Source organism: Aptenodytes patagonicus, chromosome 2, assembly GCF_965638725.1.
Source record: "Aptenodytes patagonicus chromosome 2, bAptPat1.pri.cur, whole genome shotgun sequence".
NCBI lineage: Eukaryota > Metazoa > Chordata > Aves > Sphenisciformes > Spheniscidae > Aptenodytes > Aptenodytes patagonicus.
Window position 1 is genome coordinate 165,092,617 of NC_134950.1, and position 12,275 is coordinate 165,104,891.

General features: G+C 39.8%; 1 protein-coding gene across 1 annotated transcript in view; it reads left to right on the plus strand.

Annotated features, from left to right (window-relative positions):
• The window catches only part of XYLB (xylulokinase), a 92,052-nt gene that overhangs the window by 11,598 nt on the left and 68,179 nt on the right, over nucleotides 1-12,275 (plus strand). Inside the window, exons 8-12 of the mRNA XM_076331974.1 lie at nucleotides 177-249; nucleotides 5,591-5,709; nucleotides 7,499-7,580; nucleotides 8,611-8,651; nucleotides 9,059-9,174. Of these exons, the coding sequence (XP_076188089.1) occupies nucleotides 177-249; nucleotides 5,591-5,709; nucleotides 7,499-7,580; nucleotides 8,611-8,651; nucleotides 9,059-9,174 (431 nt within the window). The remainder of the gene's footprint in view (nucleotides 1-176; nucleotides 250-5,590; nucleotides 5,710-7,498; nucleotides 7,581-8,610; nucleotides 8,652-9,058; nucleotides 9,175-12,275) is intronic.

Genomic DNA, 12,275 nt, shown 5'->3' on the forward strand with positions numbered 1-12,275 from the left:
GCAGTACTACTTAGGCAGTAAGATAGAACTGAATAATCCTTCTAGGTGTATTTTTGTGTGCTTTCTGTGCCTAACATTAAGCATCTATTAAGATTTTGTGCTTCCAATTACTTCATTATTTACTTTCTTTGAAGCGAATACTGATGGGACTCACTTTCTCACACTTTTTCTTTCAGAGAATCTCTTTGGTTAGTAGTTTTGCAGCTTCTCTTTTCCTAGGAGCCTATGCACCCATCGATTACAGTGATGGTAAGTGTGTGGGCTTTTCTCGTAGTAACAATTCAACAAGGAAATTTTCCTTTCCATCCCCACTTTACATAAAAGGGGGACAAGGTCTCTGCTATTTATTTTCAGTCTTTAAACTTCAATGACAAGTATATTAGATTTTAAGCTGTTCTTTCAATTTGTTGCTGCTCTTGATGGTGCTGTCAGCTGTGCTTATATGCATCATCATACTATGATTCCTATTTCTACAAAATGGATCCACAGAAAATAAATGAAATTGTACCATTTTTTCATTACTTTACGATGTATAAAGGAACGCTGAAATATCTATTTAAGCATGAAAAAGTTGTGGAATTTTAAGCTAGACTTCATAGTTCTGGTATTTGTTCTTTGGTTTTGCTGGTTTAGCTCTGAGTTGCACAGGATGTGAACAAGATGTATATTGTGATTATTTTCCCCCCCACCTAACTGGAGTATGAATCTGCAAGAGAAGTATCTTTTCAAAATGAACCAGAGGAAAAAGCATAAACCAAGCAAAAAAATCCTAAACTCAGTTAAAAAAAAATTTAACCTTCCATATCTCTCTATTCATCATAACAAGGACAAACAAAAAAGTGACAAGGCTAGTCTCTCTCTTTTCTGTTGTGCGTTATCTCAGTTATCCAGCTTTTAAATGGCAATTTTAAGTGGCAATTACAAAGGAAACCATTTTCCTGGGAGCTGTAGTGTTACTTCTAAATCGCATTTTTGATTCCTGCTCTGAAACTAAGAGAAGATATATATTTCAGAGCTGAAAGGTTAGATAACAAGGCTCTCTAAGGAAATTTTGCATTATAGAGCCATAGTTGACACCCATGTGTTAGGACCAACTCATTTTTTTCTCCTTCGTTGTTCCATCAAAGCTCATAGGAAAAGGCACGATACCTCAATTTTAGCTAATGGACAACTTCCTCGATATCAGATCTCCCGGTTATACTTGAGACCTTAAAAATTGCAAGACAATCCATGCTTATTTTGCAGCAGTTGTGAGATTATTACATCTGTCTTCTGGTCCTGTTCTGTTAGCCATGTATTTTCACAGCTGTATTTTGTGTGTTATTGGCAACTATATCTCTGGAGATTTGCACTTTGCTCCTCAGTAGGCCCAAATACTGAGCACTTCAGCCACTCAACAACCCACAGAACTAGCTCACGTCCTGCATTTCAAATAGAGACGGTGAGATCTTCAGGGTACTTTTTCTGGTAAAGAAATATGTTGATTTTTTATTTTTCAATGAGAGTGAAGTGTTAATTTTGATTCAAATGTTTGAAAATATAAGCATTAAAAAAATACTGGTTTTGGGGTTGTGGGTGGTTTTTATTTTTTTGGTAATGTTATCTCTGCCTTTTCTACTTGGAAGCAAGTGGGGGAAATCCGTGCTTCTTCAATTTTGGAACATGAAAATTGCTGTGTTTGGTTGAAAACCAAAACATTTTAAACTGAAAAAAAAGAAAATTTGCTTAATTGATAAATTTTCTAAGAAAATGTATTGCATTTTTCAGACAACTCTAGGAGAGCCTGTTCTGTTACACCTCTGGATATTTATGGAACTTGAATAAATGTTATCTACTGTTCAGAGCATGTAAGATTATTAAATCTTTGTGTGAAAAAAGATAAGAGAGCTAAGTGTTACAGTTCTCTTTACAAGACAAGATTTTTTGGCATTGTAAGCTGTATTTTATCTTGTTCGTTCTTTTCTTCTAACATAATGAGAGAGAATTTTAATTCTAGTAATAAAATATAATTATAATGTATGCAGTGGTTATTTGGATGCAGTGGTTATTTGGATCCAGCTGAAAAACTTGTTTTCTTGTCGTTTACGGTTTCTTGCAATTCACTTGATCTTTTACATCGCACCTGTATATTGTAGTTTAAAATGCATCTCTCAAAATAATGTTCAGATAATAGACCTATTCTTCATTTCTGTAGGTTTAACTTCAGGTCATATCGTCTTTAAAAGACCCTGTCAAATTGTTTAGCTCTGCACAATAACTTATCTCTTTAAATTTGCAGGTTATTGTAGGAAATGTGCTATTCAGTTTCAGGATTTTTTTTTTTTCTTTCTTTTTAAAGGTCCAATCTCGTAAGGTTCAAATCACTCCCCGTGAATGGCTGAGCACCCTGGGTGATTGATTTAAAAAAAATCAAATTACATTCTGGTGGAATGAAGAATGATTTTCATTTATATTGTGCAGATGTTAAAAATAAGATACATTTAGGACCTAAACAACTTGAACACTTGAGGCATTGTTTCTTTTAGAAGACTTAAAGAACAGCTATTCAGCTCTTGACCTAGAGAAGCTTTATCTTTTGAAATGGTTTTCTAAGAGCCTTAGGCAAATCATAGCTTAGCATACTTGTTTTTGTTGTTCTGTCAAACAAGGATGGTTTGAACTGAAGCCTTTTCAAAAGGAAGCGTGGTGGGCTGGATTTGCTCCTAATGTAGCTTGTGTGGTGTCAGCAGTTACGCTGCTTACGATTTTAGCTCACTGAAAAGGCAATCCAGAGTGCTGTAATACAGATGCACTTAACTGTTTATAAATGTATGCAAATATTGATCTTTAGTTTGTTGATTAATAAAACCAGTTAGTCTGCATCGTTTGGTCTTTGTAATGAATTTTTTTTTTTTCTTCCCCCAGCATTGAAGCACTTACAGTTTTGTATATGTAGTAAATATTAGCAAGTCCTGATTGTGCTCCCGGTCATTTTATGTTAAAAGTCAGTGATGCTTGCAGTGAAATTCTGAATCCTGTTAATCCACGTATTGACCCTTTCCTCAGTCCTTACTAGACCATGACCTTGGCTATTGACCTTCATTGCTGATGGGGTATCCATTTGGAGTGTTATATGTCCATTTGATATGTTAAACTTAGCAGCGTAGATCATGACCAGAGGTCACAAGTTGGGTGCTTGAGTTAGGAACTCACTGTGCATCGCTCCCTCTATAATCAAAGGAGAAAGAGAAGCAGTTCTGGGGAGCATTCAGCTCTGGTTTTTATTTTTCAGTGACTAGAGATTCTCGTGCAAGTGCCCACAGTTGGATAGGATGAATCCAGGCCAACAGATTAATAGTTCTTGTAAAACAGTTGTTTCACATCTTTTAAATGAGTTTCTGAGGGTGGGGTAAATTAGCTCAACTTTATGCCCTGAGGAAAGATTAGCTCATCTTTCTCTTTCTCAGGGCGTATTAAAGTCTTTGTGCGACTATATCTACCAGTCAATAAACTGAATTGTTGTTTCTGTATAATATAAGCTTAGACCTTTTCAGTTATAAAGGTTAGTGTTTTTCCTGTTTTTTGCAGAGAAGATTGGAGGCTGTCCTCATGTCTTGCAAAATTGCATTGGAGGATACTGGTTAAATGTTTCTCTAGGCTTGTGGGGGGGGGGGGAGGATATTATTTAAAAAAAAAAAACCACAGAAAACAACTAACTTTTCTCTAGTAAAATTCCTATTTAGTTAAAGTTTCTGTTGCTTATTGGTTAATTTAATTTAGCAAAGGGGTTCTTGGTCTTTTAAATTAGGGACTTTTCCGGGAAAATTTATAGATTTACATATTTCCTCTTAGAACACCTTGTTGTGCTCAAGAGCTTGGGACACGAGGCTGCTCACACCCTCTGCCTCCGGGAAGTGCAGACAGTGATGCTGGGCTCAGTTTACCCCTGGAAGGAGGGGATGGCTAGATTTCAGAGTGGTCTCACGTAGAAAACTGAGAGAAGCTGGAGTAAATCTTGCCATCTTTCCTTTTCTGTGGGTGGTAGCAATTTTGACAGCAGAAAAGGGAAATGCACCTTCTGCCTGTGGGAGGCGTGTTGCATTTTGTGCTCTGTCAGATTCCTGCTGTTGCGTCATAGGCCAAATAAACCAGTGCATAATTTGTTAAGTGTGTTTAATTTGCCTGAAATGGGATCGATTTAATTTAATATATTTAATTCTATTTTATATTTTATTAAGTATAATCTAAGTATCCTACTGTTTGGCTTGGGTTATTCCAGTGTCTCAGCTGGAGTGTGCAACACTGTTTATAACACTGTGTGAAGCACTAGGTCCAGACCTTGCTGATGGTGCTTAGGATTGGACTGCACAAATAGATACTCTATTTATAAACATTATTAAATTCATTATTAAGCCTATGTGAAAAAGGCTGCTGGGAATTGATAAGGTGGGCTCATTTGTGCGTGCGTGACCAGCAGTAGTGTGTATGTATGTGGAGTGTGTGGCAGGCGTGTGCCCTTCTTCAGAATAGGAGCGCTGCTAGAGCCTTGTGATGTGCTGGCTGAGATGTGGGTTGCATCCCTTCTCTTCCTCTGTCTTCCAGCATCACAAGCATAGTCTTATTCCACAGACACTGCAAGTCGGGTCAACTTCACTGACTTTGTGTTTTAAAAAGTTTAAAGATGTACTGAATTTAAGTAAATTTCAGGTTTTCCACTGTGCTCAGCTGAGAGTGTGGCTGTGTTTCTGAGATAAATAAATCGTGGGCTAAACAGCCTTTGAAAAGAAAATGTTAATCTAGAATAAGACTGATAGGTCCCTGAACAGTACTAACCAGAAACACATACAGATTTTCAAGTTTAATGAAATGTGCAATTAAAGGCACCTTAGAAGCATAAGCAAGGGATATGGAGTGCTCAGTATGTTATGTAGATTTCAGTTGGGCTGTTCAGCATTTCTGAAAATCATGACTTTGGTATTCAAAGCTGGACTCTCCAAACTAGCCTCAAAATTAAAGGCTACATTTGAAAATTTGACCTCTTGCCTTTTTTTTTTTTTTTTTTTTTTTTTTTTTTACTTCTAAGCCTTTATTTTGTCATCTCTGAAGAGGGAAACATTGATATGGAGGAAGATTAGTCAGCATGGATTTAGATGCTTATATGATACTCTACTCAAAGGTAGGAGTAGTGTAAAGCCATACCACGCAGGGGGGAATTTCTTCATTGTTAGGTCTCAAGTGAGCACAACACACCTTCAGGTGACATTGCTGCATCGCCTTCAGGGAGTTGTGAAGTCTTTGTCTAAGGTGGAAGATTTGGGGAGGAATTGATAGGGAGGCATCCATGTTCTTTCTTTTGCTCTTAATTTGGGAATAACTGAATTGTCTAGTGCATTGTGGATCAGAGAAGCCTTTTCTGCTACCTTTACAGGTGAAAGCTATCCAGAGGCTGAATCATCAGTATCCTTTATGCTTAAAAGAGCTGTAACCATTCTCTTTGAATGTAAAATATGCATCTGTAAATTTTCTGTTGCCTGTAACGAGGTGGAATTTTCTGATACAGTACTGTCTTGTGTTTAATGATGTATGCCTCTTGTTTTGATCTGTCTTGTAGGTTCTGGTATGAACTTGCTGCAGATTTGGGAAAAGGTATGGTCAGTGTCCTGCCTTGATGCTTGTGCACCTGGATTAGAGGAGAAACTAGGATGCCCTGTACCATCCCATTCAGTCCTGGTATGTGCCTGTCTAGAAGAGTTGTAAGCAACAAATAGAGCTTTGTGTTGAGAGTTCTGGTAATAGTACTTTCTTGGAGTGTATTTGTGTGTGCACGCAAGCATGCATGCACAGTTATCCTCAGAGCTACGCTGTTTGATTTAATATTTCCAGGTGTGTTTTGAATGTGTATGCCAGAGCAGAAACAGACATCTTTGAAAACTGACTGGTAGCTGGTGTCTGTCGTAGCTTTCATCGTCGATCACCTTGGATTCTTGCATGCCCTGGGCTATGATGAGAAAAGTTTTGGTAGATGCTCCAGTGATAAGGGTCTTGGGAGTCCCCCCTCATGCCCGCAAACACTTGGTCACTGCAGAACTGTGCACAGTATTTATTACTGCAGAAAGAGAGCCCAACGTTTGCATTTCTTGACAGGGACCTTGTTTTAAACTGTTTGTAGAGTTAATGAGGTAATCTTTGTGAATAATTTGGGATATTTAAAGCTCCTCAGTTCGCGTAGCATAATGGTGAAATCAAATCAAGCCACACATCTCTCAGAGTAAATGAATTTAGTCTTACTACCCAGCACAAAAAGAGCTATTGCTTTAGCTGGTGCACATATAAGAGAGTGTAGATACCCATCACCTGATCCATCTGAATTCAGTGCTGATCTTCTGTAGTGGAGAGGAACATACCAAAAAATCCTTACAGATGTCCTTGTATTTTTTATGGATAGTTTTCTTCTCCTGTTTTTTCTCTATGGCTATCAAATGTGGCTTACAGTTTGTTGTGGTTTAACCTCAGTGGGCAACTGAGCACCACACAGCCGCCTGCGCACTCCTTCCCCCCCCCCCCGCCCCGCCCCGCCCCATTGGGATGGGAGAGAGAATCGGAAGAGTGAAAGTGAGAAAACTTGTGGGTTGAGATAAAAACAGTTTAATAATTGAAATAAAATAAAATAATAATCATCATAATAATAGTAATAATAATAGAAGACTATACAAAGCAAGTGATGCACGATGCAGTTGCTCACCATCCGCCGACCAATGCCCAGCCAGTCCCCGAGCAGCGGCCCCCCCGGCCAGCTTTCCCCAGTTTATGTACTGAGCATGACGTCCCATGGTATGGAATGTCCCTCTGGCCAGTTTGGGTCAGCTGTCCTGGCTGTGCCCCCTCCCGGCTTCTTGTGCACCTCCAGCCTTCTCAGTCGGTAGAGCATGGGAAGCTGAAAAGTCCTTGGCTAGTGTAAGCACTACTTAACAACAACTAGAACATCATTGTGTTATCAACATTATTCTCCTACTAAATCCAAAACACAGCACTGTACTAGCTACTAGGAAGAAAATTAACTCTATCCCTGCTGAAACCAGGACACAGTTCTTGACCCCTAAAATAATAGGGGTCATATTCCAGCATTTGATGTTGTGATGTATATTAATGTTGTGTTTCCTCTTATGTTTGCATTGAATTTCTAATTTCTATGTATTAATATTTATGTATGTGTGCAAAATAGATGGATGTGTTTATGTTACTTGATGTGAATAACTGGAGAGAGACCCAAAGCTAAAATGCTACTATTTACTTAACCTATTTAAAAATCTAATCGGAGGGTATTTCTGTGAGGTTCTCAAGAACAAAAAAGTTGGATTCAAAATCTTTAAAATATTCATTCATACCTTAAATACACAGAAATGATTATTACAGCTGCTTTGGGGTTTTTCAGTTCTATGTTACAACACATTGTGTCATACATTGCAAGATTACTTTCAATTTTTTGAGCTTTTTTCCCTCTCACTCTTTCTTTCCTTAGGGGCCCATTTCTCCATATTACAGTCAACGTTATGGGTTTAGCCCAGACTGTAAAATAGTAGCATTTACAGGAGACAATCCAGGTGAGATGATTAAATGTATAAGATTCTGTGAATATGATTATGTATGTACTAAAACTCTAAATCAATCTCATTGATTCTCAGATGCTCCCTATACAGTGAAAGAGTATCGTGTTTATCGGCATTAATACCTTTTCCCAACAGCCTTCCACTACTGGTTCTTCTGAGGTATAGGCATCTTAGATAAGCTGGGTATGACAAATGAATTCTCTTTTGCCTAGTAATAGAGGTGACTTCATTTGCTTCTTGATAACTTCAGTTTTGGTTTGCCTGCCCCTAAGAAACTATTCTTACTATGAACTGCTAACATTTTAACTTAGAAAATATGAATTAAAAAATTGCTGTTGTATCTTTTCAAGCAAAAAGGTGGAGATGGACCTCATAGGCTTTCTCTAAGAATTAGAGCTGTCCTTTTGTCAGACTGATAGATCTCAGTATAAGGGAATGTGTTAATTTAGGGTCAGTTTTTGGAATCCTGGAGACTGTTGCAGTGTAGAGCAAAGTCATCTGTTTCTCAAGACTGTGAAAATAAAATACTTATCCATATTACAGTAGCATATGCAGGTTTGAGTCAAGATGGAGGCTTCATCATGGTATATTTTACATTCATATTCTGGGAGATGGTTAAACTCTGCATTTCCCAAAAGTCCAATTTTTCTTCTAGAGATTCAAATCCAGCTTAGTCCAGTAAATATGTGAGTAGTCTGATATAAGTAGGAGTGGTTCTCCTTGAAAGTGTGTTGTTAAGTAAGGCTCCACTGTATTTAAAACCTGAATACATAAAACATTAGAGAATTATGCAGTTCCGTAGTCTTTTGTCTTGAGCATTTTGATTCTGTTAAAAATCACTCTGTCACCCAAATGCTTTGCCCATCTTTTACAGTGTATAGGCCAAGGCCATCATGAGCATATTTGCCATTTATGTTGTACTTTTGAGATGGTGAATGTGTTGTATTATGATGTCTCATGCAACATGCTATAATTGAGTCAAACGAGTAACTTTTTATCTGGTATTCTGACTCTTTGCTTTCAGCGTCATTGGCAGGGATGAGCCTTCAAGAAGGAGATATTGCAGTAAGTCAAAACATACTCCTGAAAACTGTCCATATCCTCAAATAAATGAAATACGTGAAATGTAAAATAGCTGTAGGTTGTCAGTTAAATTTATCTGCTAGAGTTGATTTTCTGTTTATTGGATTCATGCTTGTTTTATTTCTATCAAACTGTAAGCTGCCTGAAAGATTTTAAGTAAACTCTTGTGACTATTTTTAACTAATGCTCCAGACATTAAAACCTGTCTCCATCTAGTATGTATTTCAATGGTGTGACAACCTAAGTCAGAGCTAGCTTCAACATGAATCCAATTGACTTAATGTGTAATTTAAAAACAATTAGTGGTAATAACAAATGGTTTTAATTTAATTTCTGTATTGCTTTCTGTGCACATTGTGATAACACTTCAATTCCCCCCCCCCCTCCAGATTAGCCTTGGCACAAGTGACACATTGTTTCTGTGGATCCAAGAACCAACTCCTGCCTTAGAAGGTCATATCCTCTGCAACCCTGTTGATTCTCAAACATATATGGCACTTTTATGGTAATATCACTTATTTTTTTTGTACATCTGGGATCAATAATATGTAATTCTTTCTCTGTGTTAATGTTTTTTATTTCTTTTGCAAAATGATAATGAATAGAACATTCAGCATTCTGTACGGTATATGGCAATCTACTGCTGAAACATTTGCATCAACGTTATAGCACTCCTATTGTTTAACTTGAGTAACTGAAACTGCAGAGTTGTGGAGGATAAATTCTCATGGCAATAAAAAGCTGAAATTATTTTTACATATACATAGAGCCAGTTCACTATGAATCTAAGGTAATACATTTAATGTACAGGAATAACAATCTTCTGAAATAAAATAATATGAAATGTCAGAAGCTTGACCAGGCTGTATAACTTCTGTGCTCTTCTAGTGGTCCAGAGGGGACATAACGGGGCAGGTGAAGATTCCCTTTTCATAGAGGAGTATAATCAGTGCTGTTCAGGGACATATTAGGCTGTGCATGTGGAAAATACTGAGATCTCAAGAAACCCAGCTGAGAGAATGATCCTCATGGTAGCTTTTGGCTGTTGTGATTTGGGAATTGTGTGGCCCCTCGCCAGCCAAGTAGGTGGAAAGATGGCCTGAAGCTGTTTTCCCTCGCTGAGTCACTGTATTTGGGGCAAAAACTTCCAAAACAGGTCATAGTGCTTAGGCAAATATTTACAAATAATATGCAGATAAATTTTGTTTAAATCCCCTGGATTGTAGGTGCTTGTAATTCAAAACTTCAGCAAAGCTCAAATCTGCCCTGTAACTATAATGTCAAGTGTTATCCGTGCAGTAACAGGATGCTGTAGATGACAGTGGGAACAGCGCTCGTGAAGTTGAGTTCAAAAGCGTGATGTCAAGTGCAAGTTGCTGGGTTTCATAGTATGATTTCCCAGCACTTGGTTGCTTTTTGAAGTTTGCATTCAAGTTTCTCTTTTACCCAATATTTTCCCACTTTTGCTGTATAAAAGAGCTATATAAACAACCTGTTTGTAATAGGAAAGGAGATGCAGAGGCATTTTTCTGAATAACTGTTATACTGCCATTCTTTTACTGCAGCTTAACGTGTGCAGAAGGCCAAACCTGCCTTTCAGAACACAAGGATACATGGCTACTTCTGTAGCCACGCAGATACAAGGAGCTCCTGTTCCCCCTGCCTAGTAATTTCTGCCCTGACACTGCCCCTTTTGCAGCAACGCCTCTTTGTTTTTATAAAATGATAGAGTTAATAGGGGACTTACCTGGGCTAGTAGAAAAAGAGTGCCTGAGCTACCAGGCAGAATATTTGTACAGAAAACTCGAGTAACTTCAGCTGCTGCTACTGAGCAAGTTCAATAATTTCCTTGCCCTCTTTCTGGATAGTTATGTGCCTTTCCTGCTGAGTTGCTCTGATAACTCCATGCTGGAGAATATTCAAACTGCTTTCCTCTGGGTCAGAGCCCAATGCTGCAGTATTTTGCAGGAGTGTTATATTCACAGAGGAAGCAAAGGAGGTGACTGCATAAAGGGTGCAAAGACCATAAACACTGAACAGATGCATATTTTACAGCATGGTTTACTGGCTCTGGATCAGAATTGTGCAGATGCAGCTATGGTGCTTTCTTTTGCCAGATCCTGGCATGGAGCTAGACCTCATAAGTCATGTTGGACCCAAGCTGGCTTCATACTGGTACCATGCTCCTGAAATCATAAATGCAATGTAGAAACACTCTTGCTCCTCCTTGCAGAGTCATCTCAGAGTGATCTTTTTAGTGCTGTGTCAGAGTACTTCTGACAATGCATAGCAGAGCTACCTCTGCACCCACACCACGGAACATTTCTTTCTAAAGCAGTTACGAGGTTCATAGAATCATAGAATAGTTTGGGTTGGAAGGGACCTCTAAAGGTCATCTAGTCCAACCCCCCTGCTGTGGGCAGGGACATCTTCAACTACATCAGGTTGCTCAGAGCCCCGTCCAGCCTGACCTGGAATGTTTCCAGGGATGGGGCATCCACCACCTCTCTGGGCAGCCTGTGCCAGTGTTTCACCACCCTCAGCGTAAAACATTTCTTCCTTATATCTAGGTCTAAATCTCCCCCCCTTTAGTTTAAAGCCATTCCCCCTTGTCCTCTTGCAACAGGTCCTGCTAAAAAGTCTGCCACCATCTTTTTTATAAGCCCCCTTGAAGTACTGATAGGCTGCAAGAAGGTCTCCCTGAAGCCTTCTCTTCTCTAGGCTGAACAACCCCAACTCTCTCAGCCTTTCTTCAGAGGAGAGGTGTTCCATCCCCCTGATCATTTTCGTGGCCCTCTTCTGGACCCGCTCCAACAGGTCCGTGTCTGTCTTATGCTGAGGGCTCCAGAGCTGGACACAGGACTCCAGGTGGGGTCTCACCAGAGCAGAGTAGAGGGGGAAAATCCCCTCCCTCGACCTGCTGGCCACGCTGCTTTTGGTGCAGCCCAGGATACGATTGGCCTTCTGGGCTGTGAGCGCACATTGCTGGCTCATGTCCAGCTTTTCATCCACCAGTACCCCCAAGTCCTCCTCGGCAGGGCTGCTCTCAGTCCCTTCATCCCCCAGCCTGTATTGATACCGGGGCTTGCCCCGACCCAGGTGCAGGACCTTGCACTTGGCCTTGTTAAACCTCATGAGGTTTACACAGGCCCACTTCTCGAGCTTGTCCAGGTCCCTCTGGATGGCATCCCATCCCTCTGGTGTGTCGACCACACCACTCAGCTTGGTGTCATCTGCAAACTTGCTGAGGGTGCACTCGATCCCACTGTCTATGTTGATTGAAGATATTAAACAGTACCGGTCCCAATACGGACCCCTGTGGGATGCCACTCGTCACCAGTCTCCATCTGGACATTGAGCCATTGACCACTATCCTCTGGATGCGACCATCTAACCAATTCCTCACCCTTTACCGGACAGTCCACCCATCAAATCCATACCTCTCCAGTTTAGAGAGAAGGATATTGTGGGGGACCGTGTCAAAGGCCTTACAGAGGTCCAGATAGATGACATCTGCAGCCCTTCCTGTGTCCACTGATGTAGTCACTCCATCGTAGAAGGCCACTAGGTTAGTCAGGCAGGACTTGCCCTTGGTGAAGCCATGCT